Source organism: Pinus tabuliformis, chromosome 3_2 (genome assembly GCF_031772625.1).
Source record: "Pinus tabuliformis cultivar Carrire ecotype Pingquan chromosome 3_2, CPIR1, whole genome shotgun sequence".
NCBI classification, from domain to species: domain Eukaryota; kingdom Viridiplantae; phylum Streptophyta; class Pinopsida; order Pinales; family Pinaceae; genus Pinus; species Pinus tabuliformis.
This window is the reverse complement of record NC_142302.1, coordinates 1,110,500,217-1,110,519,407: the sequence shown is the minus strand read 5'-3', so window position 1 is coordinate 1,110,519,407 and position 19,191 is coordinate 1,110,500,217. Positions and strand designations below refer to the sequence as shown.

Here is a 19,191-nt window from a genome sequence, read left to right as displayed (position 1 = left end):
ATGAAGGAAACACACACACTAATAATAAGAAGAAGATCAAGCTATGAAAATTTGTAAAAGCACTTCAAATTGTTATTAAGTCTAGAAGAAGCCCACTGATACTAAATGCCCTAGATTCTTGAACATGGTTTTAGAGCTAAGGTGCTGAAGTCAAAGGAAGGGCAGTAAAAAGAGACATCAAAGCAAGGTTTAAAGGTTGAAGAATCAAGTCTACAACAACAAAGACTTTTTGCCTACTCATCCTTCAACAGTCTATACTACTAACAGTCTTGGTACTATACAATTGAGATCTCGGTGCCACAGTAGGATTAAGCAACCTCGGTCAAAGAATGAAGTTCTGAACACAAGTACTTTAAACTCGAGTTCATGACAGTGGTTTTCGATGCCATTCACAATCTTAGTCTATACCACAGGGATCTCAATATAGAATGAAGGTGTTCGATGATGGGTCTCTACTATAAAATGATCATCATGGCAAGCACCATCAAGACCCTATGGTTCTACACAATGCTGCAAGATTCCATAATCCACTTATGTGATAGCAAGACAGTGCCATCTCAAGTTCATTAATGGTTTGCTAATCATAAGAATCAGATGTAGAAGGCGAAGAAATCTAAAGACAAGAAGGTAAGCTTCATACCATTTCATCAAGGATCTCATCCGAAGGAAGCATTAATGCATCTGCTTCAAATCATTAAAGCAAGCAAGGTGAAGATTTCATCTTCACATGACAAGTATCTTTTCAATTTATATATTTGGTTAAATGACTTCATGATTGCAAGGACATCTATAGGTTGGATGGGTCAACAAGATTCCTTGCATGAGGAAAGACAATAGACATAATCCTCTAAGTAGCTGAAGTCATTAAACATATCAATAGGTCTCCTCTAAATTTATGGAAAGGGATGCTCATGAAAGATCCCCTCACATAACAATAATGGAGACATCAAAGTGATATAGGTGAGAAACTCATTCTCTAAAGATGCAATGAAGAAGGTCACATGGAATCTATTCTTCATGAAAGTAAAAAAGGAATGTAGGATATCTTCATAAGATCCCATCTACAAGATCTAGGAAGGAAGATAATCATAATTGTTTTAACTGATAGGCAAGGTAACAAATGTCCATGAACAAAAATGTTACATCATTCAACATCTTGTGGTCTCTATGCTAGATAGAGAAAGACAAGTTGATAGAGAAAGACATCAAAGTGATATAGGTGATAAACTCATTCTCTAAAGATGCAATGAAGAAGGTCACATGGAATCTATTCTTCATGAAAGTAAAAAAGGATGTAGGATATCTTCATAAGATCCCATTTACAAGATCTAGGAAGGAAGATAATCATCATTGTTTTAACTGATAGGCAAGGTAACAAATGTCCATGAACAAAAATGTTACATCATTCAACATCTTGTGGTCTCTATGCTAGATAGAGAAAGACAAGTTGATGACAAAAATATTGAAGGTTAAAAGAACTCAACCATGTGTAGAAAGGAAAGGCAAGGTTGGTCCTCAAACAAGATAGAATAAGTATAGCTAAGATTCAATGCTATAAAAAGATTTTGGAAGCTCATATCACTGAAAGATGGAGGAAGTTGAAGAAAAGGGCCAAGGAAAGAGGGAGTACCAAATCTCTCCTATGAGTAAGAAGGTATCCCTCACAAAAAGGGTCCTATCATAAGCTCCTAAATCTTGTGTTATAAGATATGACAATGATAATAAGGTGCATCATGGCATCATGAAAGCACTAGAAACAAGAGCTCATGACATCACTATGAGAATCATAAAGGACAAAATCCATGACAGACAAACATGTAGGGTATATAGCTATTGGGAACCTAAGTGGACATTAAAGAAAAGAGTCATCTAAGGCTCAACATACATCAAGTCAAAAAGGAAACATCTACCAGTTGGGGATATACAAGATCCTCAAAATTCTCTGATGTGATCCTCATCGAAGGGTTCTCTAATCTAGAGAGGAAATAAGTGTTTCAACAAGAATTCCAACCTATGGAATCCATGAGATAATGATATGATGACATAAAGCAGATCAAGGGATTGAAGATCTCTTCAATCAAAGAACCTGTTGGAAGAAGCCTCAATGACCGAAAGGTAAAATAAGGTATGTATGCTTGTGTTTAATATTATAATGTCATGTCGTATGGTTGCAGGTAATATGGATCTTTGCTTCTATCTTAAGAAGCATGATCAAGAGAAAAATGATCTCTTCCTCTGAAAAGATGCAAGAAGGCATAAGCCACACTAGATGAAATCAACATAATATGTCCTCATATGAAGTATGAAGTGATTGACTACAATAAACTATAAAGAAACTTCGATTAAAAGCTATGGAATGTGTGCAGAAGGAAGAGATCGTGAAATATGCAACCAAGATGAAGGAAATCAACATCAAAAATGTTGATTCGGGGTAGCATCGGATGTGCTCTAGCCATGAAAATTGGTGGAGAGGCTAAAGCACATGAAATCTCCAAGACCTAGAAATCATTTGGACAGATTCTACCCGGTTTGGGAGATATTAAAATAATTAATATTTTTAATGGAGTTCCTAAGTCTACACTTAGGAAAAATAAAATATTAATGGGTATTAATATAAAACTGGGTTAGAAGGTTCCAAAAGACATGGATCAAGCCAAATCTAATCTTAGTTGTTGATTAAAGATGTAATCTCGGTCGTTGAAGACTCAACAGAAAAAGAATAAGAGGAGGCTTGAGGGTCAGTTGGAGGACACACTAAGGGAGACCAGTCAATTCGATTTCTGGAGCGGTGTTTGCTAAGAAATTCGAGCTAGTGGTCTGGATTGTAGCAAGAGGTAGCGAGTACAGAACAAAGAGGTAGGAACAGCACCAGAAGATCAGCACAGAGATTAGAGAGGCAGACACAAAGCCTCTCAAGCGGACATAGAGGCAGCAGGACTGCGTAGTCATTGGAGGGCCTATGTGGGTGACACAAAGAGGCCCAGTGCTGACGCAGAGAGGCAGGAGCTGACGCAGAGGGTCTGGGAGTTGCGCAAAGGCCAGCAAGCCTGACGCTGAGTTTGGGGAGGGTGCTGAGAATTCATCTCTATTGGGTAAGCCAGTTTGGCACCCAGTTGTACTCAAGAATAGCTGATTAATAAAATTCTCCTATGTTGCACCGATTTTCACGCATTGGGTTTTTTTGGGACAATTGTCCAAAATATCTGTGTTGATGTGTTTTGATTCTTGTGCATGTATTTGTTTCTGTATTATGGTGTGATGCAGCAGAATTTATTTTAATGTTTACTGAAGGGTTTTCATAAATAACTTATTGGAAAATAAGTAGGTCAAATAAATTAGTTGTTGCATTGATAGAATTTTCACATGTTATCAGACCAAGTAATCAGAGATAGGAAGGGAAAATTAATTATGGGTCAAGACCATGACGCAGAGGCATCTACATCAGAAGACTCGCACAAATTTTCAGAAAATTGCACAAGAGACAGTAATTTTGATTTCTCTATGTTGGCTTCCAGATTGGAAGAAGAAGTTGCTTATGTGACAAGCTCTGCATCATCAGAGTTATGGTATATAGACAGTGGAGCCTCCCTGGCATATGACAGGAATCCGGGAATGTTTCTCAGATTATCAGGAGGAAAGGATGAGTTTTCAGATCACCATGGCGAATAAGGCAAAGTGTACTCCAATAGGGAAGGTTACCATAGTTTTTCAAACAAAAACGAGAGAGCGGTTTCGTGCTACCAACATGCTGCATGTACCAGGACTGGGGATGAACTTACTTTTCGTATCGCAACTTCAAGGCAAGGGCTATGGCATTTTCTTCATCAAGGAGAAAGTATATGTCAAACACCTAAGATGGAAAAAGAAAGTGCAGATTGGGATCAAAAGTAACAGGTTGTACAGATTACAGCTAGAATCACCAATGGCACTGATAGGCAGTCATGGAGACAAGGATTCGAACGAACTATGGCACAGAAGAATGGGACATTTGCACCACGGGGCTCTAAGAATTCTCAGGAAAACTGTAACAGGAGTTCCAGATTTTAGTACAAAACGAGATGATGTATGTAGAGGATGTGCTCTAGGAAAGAATGCCAAAGCAACATTTCCTAGAAGTAAAAACAAGGCCAAGAGTGTAATAGGATCGATACACTCAGATATCTGCGGACCTATGTCCACTAAATCTCTTAGTGGTGTTAAGTACTTTGTCACCTTCATTGATGACCATTCAAGAAAAACTTGGATTTATTCTTTGAAAACCAAGGGCGAGGTTTTCTGTCGATTCAAAGAGTTCAAGGCTCTAGTGGACAACTTGACAGGGAAGAAAATAAAAGTCTTGCGCTCAGATTTTTGCGCCAAGGAGGGCATTAGAAGAGAGTGGACAACTCCTTACAATCTGCAGCCGAATGGCATAGCAGAAAGAAAGAAAAGGACTATCATGGAAGCAATTAGGGCCATGATGTATGATTAGGATATGCCAAAATTCTTGTGGGCAGAAGCATGCAACACGACAGTCTATGTTCAGAATATAACTCCTCATCAGGCATTGGGAAAGATTACTCCAGAGAAAGTCTTCACAGGGAAGACACCTAAAGTCAGTGATTTTAGGATATTTGGGAGCTTAGCATATTGCTGCATACTCGAGGAAAAGAGCAAGAAGCTGGATCAAACTGCAGAGAAAGGATATCTAGTGGGATATAGTGAGAACGCTAAGGAATACAGAATCTATCTTCCAAGGAGCAGTAAGGTAGTAGTTCGACGAGATGTGAAGTTCATGGAGGATAGGGGCTTTAGAAAATCTTGAGAAATGCCTTTCGAGGAGCAATCTAAAGATGAGCCGTTGGTCAAACCACTTCAACCAACAAAAGTAAAGAATTCTTCCTCGGATCAAGAAGAATCACAGGAGGAGGAGGAGCTAATAGAAGCAACTGCTACCAGAGGAAGAACGAGCAAGGAGCTTCGTCAGATTCTGCAAGATGCAGAGGATTTCATTGGTGCACCAAGAACAATAAAAGGGAGTGAAAACAGCCAGATAGATACAAGCATTAGTAGCTCAGGATAGGGAGCCTGCCAATTTTTAGGAGGCTACTCAACATTAGGTTTGGTTGGATGCGATGGTAGAGGAATACAATTCCATAATGATGAACAATGTCTGGGAGGTAGTGCCGAGGCCTTAAGACAGATCAGTGGTAGGTTCGAGATGGATATACAAGATTAAATACGGTGTAGACAATAGTGTGGAAAAATACAAAGCCAAGTTTGTGGCTAAGTAGTATGCTTAGAAGGAAGGAATTGACTACAAAGAGACCTTCGCCCCAGTAGCTAGGTACACATCTATTAGAACGTGATATCTCTTGCGGCCTAGATGGGATGGGAGATTCATCAAATGGATGTCAAAACGACATTTCTGAATGGGGTGATAGAAGAGGAGGTATACATTGAATAGCCAGAAGGCTTTGAGACACATGAGAAGAAGTCTCATGTATGTAGATTCAAGCAAGCCTTGTATGGGCTGAAACAGGCACCTAGAACATGGTATGGTCGAATTGATGGCTACTTGCAAAAGATGGGATTTGTTAAGAGTGACGCAGATCCAAATCTCTACTATCTGGTTGTAGAGAATGAGCCTCTAATCCTAGTATTATATGTGGATGATCTCTTCCTAACAGGATCATTCGGGTTCATCGGGGACTGCAAGAAGAATCTAGCCACAAAATTTGACATGAAGGATTTGGGACAGATGCATTATTTCCTGGGGTTGGAAGTTTGGCAGCAAAAAGGGGAGCTCTTCCTCAGACAAGGGAGATATGCTACAGAAATTCTGAAGAGATTCAGGATGCAAGATTATAGACCCATGGCTACTCCAATGATCACCAACTAGAAGAAAATAGATGCATCAAAAGACAAGGATGTTGATCCCACCTTATACAGGCAGCTCATAGGGTCCCTGATGTATTTGGTCAAAACCAGGCCATAAATTTGTTATGTTGTCAACACCCTCAGTCAGTTCATGGTGGAATCGAAGAGGGTGCACTGGGCAGCAGCCAAACATGTTCTCAGATATATACAGGGAACAGTCGATTATGGACTCTTGTACACCAGGAGTAAGGATATCAGATTGAGTAGATTCACTGATGCAGATTGGGCTGGAAGTTCAGTGGATCAGAAAAGTACCTTTGGGTACTATTTCAACATTGGATCAGGAATGACCTCTTAGTGCAGTAGGAAACAGAAATCCGTAGCTTTGAGCTCAACTGAGGCAGAATATATGGCTGCAAGCACAACTTTGTGCGAGGCCATATGGCTTAGAAAACTGCTTGTGAACCTATTTAGAAGAAATATCGAGGCGAACAGGATCATGTGTGATAATCAGAGTTGCATCAAGCTCTCTGCGAATCTAGTATTTCATGATCAGTCAAAGCATATTGATATTTAGTGTCACTTTGTCAGAGACTATGTCCAACGAGGATTTGTACAATTGAGCTACACTCCTACAGGAGAATAGGTGGCAGACATCCTTACCAAGGTCCTTGGAAGAACAAAGTTTGATTATTTCAGGGAGAACATGGGGCTGATAAAGAATCCATTTCAGTAGCAGAAATGGGTATGATGTTGTAGTGTAATAGCAGTCAGCAGTAGCACGATGCAACATGATGAGAAGAGGTTGCAGTGCAGATGTAGTGTTGGGAAGAAGGACCAGCAACAACACGGACGCAAAGGGGGTTGCAGTGCAAATGCATTGTTGGGAGAAAGGACCGGTAGTAGCACGAATGCAGAGGGAGTTGCAGTGCAGATGCAGTGTTGGGAGAAAGGACCAGCAACAACACAAATGCAAAGGGAGTTGTCGTACGGATGCAGCAGTGGTAGTGGCAGAGCCATGGGCAACAGTACAAGATGTAGCAGTGCAGAGGATGTTGGGCAGGGAGGGCTAGCATCATCACAGGTACCGGTGCTGTATAATCGGAATGATTCTTAGTGAGGAGTATTACTAGAGCACAGTCCTCGCTAAGAGGGAGTGTTGATTTGGGGTAGCATCGGATGTGCTCTAGCCATGAAAATTGGTGGAGGCTAAAGCACATAAAATCTCCAAGACCCAAAAATGGTTTGGGCAGATTCTACCCAGTTTGGGAGATATTAAAATAATTATTATTTTTAATGGAGTTCCTAAGTCTAAAATTAGGAAAAATAAAATATTAATGGGTATTAATATAAAACTGGGTTAGAAGGTTCCAAAAAACATGGATCAAACCAAATCTAATCTTAGCCATTGATTAGAGTCTCTCAGGCAGATGCAGAGGCAACAGGACTACGCAATCACTAGAGGGCCTGCGTGGGTGACGCAGAGACGCCCAATGCTGATGCAAAGAGGCAGGAGCTGATGCAAAGAGGCAGGAGCTGATGCAGAGGGTTTGGGAGTTGCGCAGAGGCCATCCAGTCTGACGCTGAGTCTGGGGTAGGGCGCCGGAGAATTTATCTTTGTTGGGTAAGCCACTTTGGCACCCAGTTGTACTCAAGAATTGTTGATTAATAAAATCCTCCTCTGTTGCACCGGTATTCCCGCATTGGGCTTTTCCGTGGACAATTGTCCAAAATATCTGTGTTGATGTGTTTTGATTCTTGTGCATGTATTTGTTTCTGTATTGTGGTGTGATGTCTGAAGAAAAATTTATTTTAATGTTTATTCAAGGGTTTTCGTAAATAACTTATTGGAAAATAAGTAGGTAAAATAAATCAGTTGTTGCAGTAATAGAATTTTCACAAAAAAGACCAAGAAGATTTGACTAGGAAATCTCCCAAAAAGATATGAACACTCTAATGAAAGTCTGAATAGAATGAAGACCCTTGATAATGGCTATCTTTGGGAGATGTGACAATATGTGTGCAGGATGCTGATACCTACAAGAAGATGTCGTCATGAAGATCCATCTAGTAAGGTATGATTTAATTTAATATAATGCTTTAATTTCTTGAATAATATCTGGATAAGTTCATGTAGGGCTACTAGAAGAAGACTTGTAAGTACAAATGCAACCAACATTCATGCGATGGATGGAAACTCCTGAAAGAAGCATGGAGAGAAAAGAATTAGCCATATGAAGAAGGTTCCAGATATGTACAAAGAATGCCACATTCCATGAAGAAAGGAATGACAGACGGAATAAGAAAGAAAGTGATCGATGGTTGTTTCCCTACAAGGAAGAAGCTCAACTAAATTTTATGACATCAAGCAAAGACGTTGATCAAGCAACTGAAGGACCCAAAAAGAAAAAGTTGTTGATATATGGAAGAGTCCCTAGCTAAGAGGGAGCTCTGACAGGTCCCTGATCAAGATGGAGTTTGAATTAAGATCACCCATGATTACAAAGGAGTGAAAATTGTGTTTTTTCCATGTCACGTGTCATGCACTAGACCAGGACTAACAACTGTAAGTCTAGATGAAGGCCATGAATGGAAATGTAGACACATGATAGACACAACATGCTTGTCTTCACTTGGGAAGAAAGAATGAGAGGATTGGGTAATCATCTGACATCCGATACTCTTTAAGGATGCGTAGGGCATCCAAGATAAGAGTAGGCAAGGGGATCGATATTCTTTGAGGGTTGGGAACCCAAGATAAGAATAGTCCTAGAAGGTCATACTCAATGAACACCCGGGTGGGTATGTACCTTGAGAGACAATGATAAAGGTGTCTATAAATCATTGGTCTCGTCGGCATTATAGCTCATGGTCTCGTGGAGAGATGGAGCTTTTAGTAAAGGCCTTGCACTATGACAATGTTGATTGAGATGATGCTATACAGATTGGATTACCAACCCGATTCTTCTTATGAGAAATTCTTCAGATTGAGAATAACCAAGTACCATTGTAAATACATCCCTAGTTAAGAGGGAGTGTTCAAGAAAAGTGTAACTAGGTTCAGTATTTGTCAATGTAATTTTGATCTTTGTACTTATCAAGAAAAAGAAATATTATTTTTATAAAATTATATGATTGAGTTTCTTGCTCATTCCATAGGTCTAGGAAAGTCAAAGAGTCAAGATTATTTTAAAGAGCTCTTTATGAGCATTTATGTAATGTACTAGTGTCAACCTAGTGTCAAGAAGCCCTCCAAGACAAGCACCATTCTTCATCAAAGAAGACTACAAGGCAAACGATGAAGAGAACATCACATTGGCCTGCAAAAATAAATTTAACAAATAAAGATGACATGTCGGCTCATTTAAATGACACAACGCTTCACCTGTTCCAGTCGACTCAATTATGGAGGGCGAACTACTATAAATACCGAGCTAGGGTATCCGCAAAACTACAGAACATAATTTCAGACATCTCTGAAAATTCGCATGGGGTGCAAGACTGTAATTTCGGATGGGCTCAGGGACTGAATTTCAAATGGGTACAGTGGTGCAGGAAGAACAAAACTCTCATTTTTCTGAGATGATTCAAGGGCTGCAATTCGAATTATAGAAAGGAAGGGATCCTCACAGTTAGGATGACAAACAGTGAAGCAATTACAGATGTATACCACAAAAGTATAAGTCCTGGCATGGGTGAAAGGAAGAAGGTCTCAGATCTCTGTTTCAAAATACAATCATAATCTCGGCATCCCTTATGAACAACTCTCACAAAGACGTACACTATCTCAGCATACAAATTGTCTCGGTGTAATACTCTATCAATATGCTTTACATAGTCATGATCATAAACCCTCCGAAGATAAGGTCATAATGAAGAACGATAGGATGACCTTGTAGATATGTTATCATCAAAAAAATTGATCATCTAGCCTAATTTACTAGATTAATCGAAGAACACCATGTAAAGTCAATTTCACCATAACAAAATTGCTTTCACTGTGAGAAATTACCTAATGAACCACATTTATTAAGTAATTTATAGTTAAATCCATGAAGAATAATTAAATAAATCACTATTTATTTGATTTTCTTCTAGGAATAATTAATTAAACCATTGTTTTATTATTATTCCTTGTCAAATTTGACCCAATCATGAAAAATAAACAGATAAATCATTATTTTTCTTATTTTTCTCTAAGAATAACTAATTAATCACTAATTAATTATTATTCTTTGTTAAATTTGACTAAATCCCTTAGGAATAATTAAATAAATCCTTATTTGTTTATTATTTCTTAACTAATTCCTTGAGATCATTTATTTATTTATTATTTCTTAATAAAAGTTTAAATACTTTTTCCCTCCTAAACAAATATAATAAAATATTATTCCAAGAATGGGATCAATAATATTTTATTATTGTTCATTATTCGATGATAACTCAATATTTTGTTATAATAGGAGCGTTTTCCATTCATTATTCACTTTTGATTATTTTCATTGTTGTACTCATTGTGTAACTGATTAATTTCATTATCACACCCCATATTTTTGTTGGGTTTATGCATTATAGAGGAGAGAGACTCTACAAAATCTAAAGACATTTAAGGATAGCCAAGAACCTATCCCATAGAGGGGGGATGGTAACATTTATCTGTTCTCTTCACAAGTGTTATTATTAAATTATTCTTTACATATTTAGTTTCCATTGGATGTTTGGAGTTATTACTCTTTGTTTTCACTGTTTAACTATGATCATAGCATAGATTAGAATTTTGGCAGGTTTTGTTTCTATCAATAGTTGCGGATCTACAATGTTTAGCAGTCATTTCTATTGTTGAGATTTTTTGTCATTCACAATCTTAAGTGGGTTCTTTTCGTACATAATTGAGAAGAATACACTACAACAAGATACAGTGAAGATCTCTATGGAAATGCAGTAGTGATGTTCTCAGTAAGTGCAACAATGATCTAGATGAAGGAGCACTAATGGTGAAGCAGTGATCTAGATGAAGAAGCAATTTTGGTACAACTATGATGATAATCTCAGCAGTGACTTCAAAGAGGATTGGTATCTTGGTCTTGGAGTGGCATAGTATGTCAAGGGTCAAGGTCTTGGTATTCGTCAATTGGAATCTCTATAAGAAGAATTTTGTGTGGGTTTTCCTCTCTGAGAGGGAGAGGTTTTGGCCTTGGAAGAAAGCCAAACATCTTGTGTTCTTGTCTCTTTGTTTTGGTAGCAGTTTGATGAAGGAAACACACACACTAATAATAAGAAGAAGATCAAGTTAAGAAAATTTGTAAAAGCACCTCACAAATTGTTATCAAGTCTAGAAAAATCCTACTAATACTAAATGTCCTAGATTCTTCAACACTCTTCTCCCAAATCTCAGCTACTCCCTATCGTTGATGCTCTTCTCTTGGCTCGAACTGCGCCCTCATAGAATACGATGATCTAGGTGAGTCAAACTACCTTGGTCACAACTGATTACACTGACGTTATCCCCAAGCCCTTCAACTTCCTCTTATAATCTCTCGTTGAAGTCTCAACGACAACGATTTAATCTCCATTAATAGTTAAGATCAAATTGACTTCATCACTAGAAGCCTCTAGAGCAATCTTGAACATCCTTAATTAATTAACTTTAATTTACCATTTTTCCCAAGTTTAAACTTAGGAAATATTTAACTATGGAAATTAATTTAAGGTGTTTCCGAGGCTTATCTCGCGAAACTTTTTCTAGATTTTGGAGATCTCATGTTCCTTGGCCTCTTAGCATCATCTGAGACTAGAACACTTATCTGATGCCACCATATCCATCAAAAACTAACACCCCCTCTTAGCGATGAAGGTGTTCTCCACTATACCCATATGTTCTCTGAAATTGACGAATTTGGCACTCCCTAGAGCTTTTGTGAGTAGATTAGTCCCCTGTTGGTCTATGGGAACATGTTGTAGCGGAACTGCTCAACGTTGCTGATGTCTGACATCTGTTATACCTCCTTTCTTCACATCTCAAACTGATCTCACTCCCTGTCATTAGAAATCACTGTGAAGAAGTCAATCTGACACACATTGTCCACCATGCTAGTGTGCATACTCTAATTCACCTGCTAACTTCTATAGTTGAACCAATCTCTCATCTCACATTGTTGGTACCCTACGCTGCTGCTACCACTGTTATTGTGTGAACTAACCACCTCAGAACATGAAGATCCAGCCTCCATAGGGATGCTCCCTCTGAAGCTAGACTCCCTCTGAGTCTCAAACTTATGTTGATCTACGATGTCACTGCAATTCGCTCTACAATTGTCCCTTGAGTCCCTGACTGCAACTAGCTCTGCACTGTCTACTGAGCATCTGACTGTGCCCAACTGACTCTGCTACTCCCTTTCAAGTATCTGACTACAACTAGCTCTGCACGTTCCTTTAGGATCTGACAACACCTTGTTGACACCATGATCCTCCTGCAACTTTGACTGTGAGCTCCCGTAGCAAAGGTATTGATCCATGTGAACAACTACTAGATCTGACCTGGACTTCCTTTTGCTCTCTCATGGACCTTGTCCGATCCTGGTAACTAGAGTATCATGCTCCTCCCTCATTTGAAGGTACTACTACTATCAATTCGAATTCCTTCAATCTGGAGGTCAACTCATCGATCTCTGTCGAAGCTGTCGTTTTCCCCCTTCTTGTCCTTCTTCCTCTTTGGACACTGGACGATGTAGTGACCAAACTCACCACATCTAAAGAATTTGACCTTCGAAAGTTCCTTCTTCTTTTCTCCCTTTGAGTCTTGTCCTTGACTAGGGCCTTTCTTCACTTTTCCTTTACCTACAAGGGCTACGTTTTGTTCTTCCTGCTCCACCTTCGGTCCCTTGTCATTCCTGCTGGCAGCACCATCTGCGAGATTGAGCCTCAACTCCTCCCGAGGGAAGTCACTCCACAAGGCGTTCCCAATCTAGTAGCTTATCTCGTCCAGTGATTCTTTGAACGAATGTTTGCCATTCCTTGGTAAACCCATTTAGAGTTGTATGCACCAGTTCACTATCTTATGGTTTCTCTCCTACAATTGCAAGTTCATCTCTAACTCCCTAAATCCTGGTGAGGTAGGACGTAACTCTCTCTCTTCTGCATCTTGGTCATTCTCAGCTTCTCCTTGAAAATCATTTTTTGATTCCTAGATGGATCTTGATACAACTTCACAACGACATCCCACATGTCCTTTGTTGTATTCTTTTCTACAATATGTGGAACAATATGATCTCTAACCCTATTTAGAACCATCCTCTTTTCTTTGGCCATATCCTTCTTGTACTCAAGAAATTTTATAAACTCTGTCAGCTCAACAATTACTATTGTCACGAGCTCCTTCAGACCTTGCTCATCCTACAGGAATTGCATCCTGGCCTTCTAGATGCCAAAGTTTGGGGTTACCTCAAGTCTATCCTGATCTCTTAGTCCTGTTGTGGCCATCTCTAGAGAACTATATACTAGAAATCTCCTCTTCCCAACAAACTAACTAGGCCTCCTCTCCTGCTACTTGCACTCCTCTTGGAATGTGTAGATCAACTTTTGTACTTGCCTCCAATGTCCTTCCCAGAACTTGGACTGCTTGTTGCTTCTATTGGATAACTCATTCTACCTCCCCGACGCCCTTCTATGGAATCTAGCACATGCATTGTTGAATCTGAAACTCGCACTAATTGGACCAGAAAGCTTAGCCTAGGAAGTTAACGTACTGGTCCAGAAGAGAGTTGGTCACCTTAAAATTTAATAAAATTTTCCTAAACATTCTCTCTCCTACATAGATAGGGCAGCCGCTAAGGTTTTGAGTGTAGATTTGTGTGTAAGCTGTTTATTTATTGATTGAAAGATGCTCTAAATTGTAGGACAATCTATATAAAACCTCTAAAAGCAAAATCTAACATTATAGGTTGCCTTGCATGCCCTAGAAGGCCTGATGCTACCCTAATTTATTACTTTTTATACACATCTAACAACCCTAAAACTTGTTTGTTTGAGTTAACCCAAGTGTCTATTGGGGTAGCATCGGATGTGCTCTAGCCATGAAAATTAGTGGAGAGGCTAAAGCACATGAGATCTCCAAGACCTAGAAATGGTTTGGGGAAATTATGCCCAGTGAAGGAGATATTAAAATAATTAATATTTTTAATGGGTTCTTAAGTCTAAACTTAGGAAACTAAAAATATAAATGGGTATTAATATAAAATTGGGTTAGAAGGTTCTAAATGACATGGATCAAGCCAAATCTAACCTTAGTCGTTGATTAGAGATGTAATCTCGACTATTGAAGACTCAACAGAAAAAGTATAAGAGGAGGTTTGAAGGTCAGTTGGAGATACAACAGAGTCATCAGTCAGTTCGATTTTCTAGAACGGGGTTTGCTAACAGAAATCGAACCAATGATCAGTTGCAGTGAGGGGCAATAAGTGCATAGCAGAGAGCTAGAGATAGTGTTGGAATACCAGCGCAGAGGCAGAGAGGTAGACACAGAGCCAAAGGAAGCCACGTAGAGGCCAGCAGTGACTGCGCAGAGGGCCAGAGGGCCTATGTGACTGCGTAGAGGGCCAGAAGACACAGAGGGACAGAGAGGTTGCACAGAGCCTCAGAGGGCTAACGTAGAGGGTTTCATGCTGACACAGAGGCTAGGAGGGTTGATGCAGTGCCTTAGAGAGGTGCTGGAGAGGGTTTCGTCGAGAAGACTTTCAGAATATTTGCTTCCAAAGAGAGGTATCACTGCCAGAATATTTTCTCTGTAGGGTAAGCCAGTTTAGCACCTAGTTGTACTCAGAAAAATTGCATAATAATAAAACCCTCGGAACTACTGCACCGGTTTTCCCAAGGCGGTTTTTCCGGGGACAATTGTCCAAAAATAACGGTGTCCCTTGTGTGTTTGTCTATTTCTTTCAATTGTTGGTCTGTAGATGGTTGAGACTGCATTGTGTTTATTTTAGTATTTATAAGGTTAAATAACTTGTTCAGTAATTAACAAGTAGGAAAAATAAACCAGATAGTTCAAAAAAATTTCTAATGGGTTAGACTTAGAAATTTCAACATGGTATCAGAGCGTGCAGATCATAGCAGAGCTGAAGGCACCAGCTGAATCAGAGAATTTGCAGCAGAAGCAGTTGTCCCGATTGACAAAAATTGTTCCTAAGCAGAAAGCAGTAGAGAAGGGTTGACGCAGAGGGCCTGCGTCATTAGTTCGAGCTAGAGAAGGGGCCAGCGCAGAAGTAGTGAGAGGAAGAAGAGGCTCACGAAGAGCCACGTCATCCTGCTCAGCGAAGTAGGAGTGACGCAGTTGGCTAGTGGAGCGATTCAGCCACTGCTGGGATTGCGTAGAGGCTAGAGGCTCATATCTTCAGTTGTTGGGGCATAGGAAGCTATGGGCAGATTGTGGATTGTGAAGCTGGTTGGTTGTTGTTGTTGTTGAGGCAGAATAGTACCTAACAGGATAGAACCAAGGTAGAAGGGAGTCGCTACCTAGGCAGATTTCTAGCCGAGAAATCCAGATCAATGTTGTAGGAGCAAAGGAGATCAGAGAGGTGCGATTCGACTATTGGCAAGAGAACTTCTAGGAGGGAAGTAGAGACTTAGAGGGGGTCGAAGAGAGAACTTTCAAGAGGGAAGTAGAGACTCAGAGGAGTTGAAAAGAAGAGCAAAGATGGCCATGAGCGAACTGAGGGATTAGGACATGCTGGACGAGGCATCCAACTTTGTCATCTAGAAGGCTAGAATCTTGTCTGTTCTAGATAGACATCGCATCAAGGCGCATCAAGGCATTCGCCTTGAGAACAGTGGCTATCCCTTTGAGAATAGTGGCAGAGAGAGCTTCAACATCAAGAGGATTTCTAGCCTGACAAGGATGTCAGTAGTTGGGTAGATCAGTTACCATCGTCTAAGTAAGTGAGTTGCAATGCAACAGTAGCAGTGGTAGTGCTATGGCCAGGACGATACAGCATGATGAGAGAGGGTTGCATTGCAGATGCAGTGTTGGGAGAAAGGACCAGCAGTAGAATGGATGCAGAGGGAGCTATCGTACAAATGTAGCAGTGGCAGTGGTAGAGCTGTGGGCAGCGATACAGGAAGCAGTAGTGCAGAGGATGTTGAGCCGGAAGGCCAAACATCAGCATAGGTATCAATGTCGGATAGTCAGGGTGATGCTCAGTGATGGAGTATTACTAGAACATATTCCTCGCTAAGAGGGAGTGTTGATTTGGGGTAGCATCGGATGTGCTCTAGCCATGAAAAATGGTGGAGAGGCTAAAGCACATGAGATCTCCAAGACCCAGAAATGGTTTGAGGAAATTATGCCTGGTGAAGGAGCTATTAAAATAATTAATATTTTTAATGGGTTCCTAGGTCTAAACTTGGGAAACTAAAAATATTAATGGGTATTAATAAAAAACTGGGTTAGAAGGTTCTAAATGACATGGATCAAGCCAAATCTAATCTTAGCCATTGATTAGAGATGTAATTTCGGTCATTGAAGACTCAATAGAAAAAGTATAAGAGGAGGCTTGAGGGTCAGTTGGAGATACACCCAAGTGATCAGTTAGTTCGATTTTCTAGAGCGGGGTTTGCTAAGAGAAATCGAACCAATGATTAGTTGCAGCAAGGGGCAATGAGTGCATAGCAGAGAGAGAGAGATAGTGTCGGAATACCAGCGCAGAGGTAGGGAGGCAGACGCAGAGCCAGAGGAAGCCACGCAGAGGCTAGCAGTGACTGTGCAGAGGGCCAGAGGGCCTGCATGTGTGACCAGAGGTTGCAAAAGTGACGCAAAGGGCCAGAGAGGCTGTGCAAAGCCTCAGAGGGCTGACGCAGAGGGTTTTAGGCTAACACAGAGGCTAGGAGGGTTGACGCAGTGCTTCAAAGAGGCGCTAGAGAGGGTTTTGTGGAGCAAACTTTCAGAATATCTGCTTTTGAAGAGAGGTATTACTGCCATATTATTTTCTCTGTAGGGTAAGCTAGTTTGGCACCCAGTTGTACTTAGAAAAGTTGCATAATAATAAAATCCTCAGAACTACTGCACTGGTTTTTCCAAGTTGGGTTCTTTCGGGGACGATTGTCCAAAAATAACGGTGTCCCTTGTGTGTTTGTCTATTTTTTTCAGTTGTTGATCTATAGATGGTTGAGACTGCATTGTGTTTATTTCAGTATTTATATGGTTAAATAACTTGTTCAGTGATTAACAAGTAGGATAAATAAACTAGATAGTGCAGAAAAATTTCTAATGGGTTAGACTTAGAAATTTCAACAATTTTGTTCAGGTTTTCCTCTCCAAGAGGGTGAGGTTTTGTCCCTGGCAAGATGCCAACATCTTGTGTTCTTGTCTCTTTGTTTTGGTAGCTATTTGATGAACTAAAGAAGACACACACTAATAATAATAAGTGAAGATTTATATAAGAAGAAAAATTGAAAACACCTCACAAATAGTTATGATGCTAAGAAGAATCTAATCAACTCTAACTGCCCTAGATTCTTCAACAAAATTCACTTTTCTTCTCCCTAAAGTCATTTTCGGCCTCTTAAGGTAAGCTGCTAACTAGGGCTAGTGCTCTTTCCTCAACTACAGTTAGCAATGTTTTTAAGTAGAGGTATTCAACATGTGGAGGTGAGGTATTTGCCTCAAAATCGAGTCAATCTCATGGCTAATTTCTCTTAGGGCAAATGTTCATTGCCCTAGAAAAGCCCTAGTTTCTCCTAGGCTTCAACTTGGGGCTTATTGAAGGCTTCTTGCTCCATAAATTGAAGGTATATTTTTGTCGGAAGCGTTTTCCTAGCCTTGTGATCATAGGTTAATCTATTTACCTTGCTATTTCTCAAGCCTTAGGTCACATTGTGTCCTAATTTGGCCTACTATAGGATGTGAATTTCCATATTGTGCTAGCTGAGCCCTGTTATTAGGTGCCAAGGTGGAGTTTCCCTCCTTAAGCCAATTTTGTCAAGAGGTAGTGGCTGTGCTCACAGTGGGCCACACCTCATATTGTTGTCCTTTGGTCTAGCTCTTGTCTTGTGAGCTACCCTCACAAGTCCTGCTAGATTTTGAGGCACCAAAGCCATAACATCAAAATACCTTACAGGTGGTGTAGGGAAGCCTCCTTAATGGTTGAAATCCCACAAAACAGGACGAAGGTTGTTGAGGTAACAGTGGCCAACCTTTTTCATTGTTTCCTTAAGGTTTCGACACTCGCTCGGTGAGTCCTTTTGCAAGAACTGCTAGATTTTGCAGCAACAGTACCTACTCAAAGAAAATTTATTATCTCACTGAAGAAACAAAGACCATTAGGCTTACATTTTACAAAATGAGGCAAGTCCATAACGATGCATCAAAAGATTAGATCTCTGATTATTTGGCCAAAAGCCAGTTAATAGTGGAAACAAAAAAGGCATATATTGTAATGTATGTCCTGAAAAGTGTCTTGTACTTTATGATCCATCTTATCAGTGCTAAGTGCATTTTTTCAAAACACTTGTTTCCTCACTAAACTTCTGATTATCTGCAAATGTCAATCTTGCATTCCACACCACATTTCCGGTGACACAAAAGGCAATTTGGCTGACCTGTGATATCATTTGCACTGAGTTTTCCCATTGCAAGCTGTAATTAAATGAAACATCCACCCAGATTCAAACATGCCTTACCAGTTCAAGCTGTCGGACACTACGCACATCCCTTGGCAATGGTATTTTTCTGTTTGTATCCTGCTATCCAGACAAATAATTTCAGATTGATCATTGCATTAAAGATGAACACATTTTATTTGGCAGTGGGAAACTGAATATAAACATTACCTCCTTCTTAGTTTCAAGTTCTGCTAGTTTAATGTAGATCTCTACCATTTGCCTCATCTGCAAACAAATGAGATGAATAACAAAAATCACAACCATTAACAGAACCCAAATTTGGATTTTAATCAAAAAAGATTTAACAATATGAAGGACACTTAAAATCAAATCAAGAGCATGAATGGTTAATGAATGGCAATAAACCATATAGCACATGGAAAGCTGATTTATAATGCCAAAGTTCAAAATTCGTTGTTTCTCTTTGCAAAACATTTTGCACTTAGAAGTAGAAGGAACAGTCAAAGGGCCATTATCTTAAGAATGGAAGACCATTTGGTTCTACTGTTCATAGAAAAATAACCTGTTGAATTACTGCACCATGATGGGATTTGAGTTCATTCAAGAGGTCCTCTGCGGCATGCTTTTTGTCTAAGTCAACAACAAATGCACTCTTGCTTCTTTGTTTATCTTTGACACGATCTCCATTGGCTAAAGCTAGAAGCTAAACAAAGATTA

At 39.8% G+C, this 19,191-nt stretch overlaps 1 protein-coding gene across 6 annotated transcripts in view; it reads right to left on the bottom strand.

The window, feature by feature from the left end:
- Positions 1 to 19,191, bottom strand: part of ATM (Serine/Threonine-kinase ATM-like protein) — a 533,430-nt gene that overhangs the window by 88,912 nt on the left and 425,327 nt on the right. For all 6 annotated transcript variants that reach the window (XM_089417581.1, XM_089417585.1, XM_089417584.1 and 3 more), the window contains 3 exons: positions 19,037 to 19,177; positions 18,682 to 18,738; positions 18,532 to 18,591 (listed from right to left, as the gene is read on the bottom strand). In XM_089417581.1, the coding sequence (XP_089273707.1) occupies positions 18,532 to 18,591; positions 18,682 to 18,738; positions 19,037 to 19,177 (258 nt within the window). The remainder of the gene's footprint in view (positions 1 to 18,531; positions 18,592 to 18,681; positions 18,739 to 19,036; positions 19,178 to 19,191) is intronic.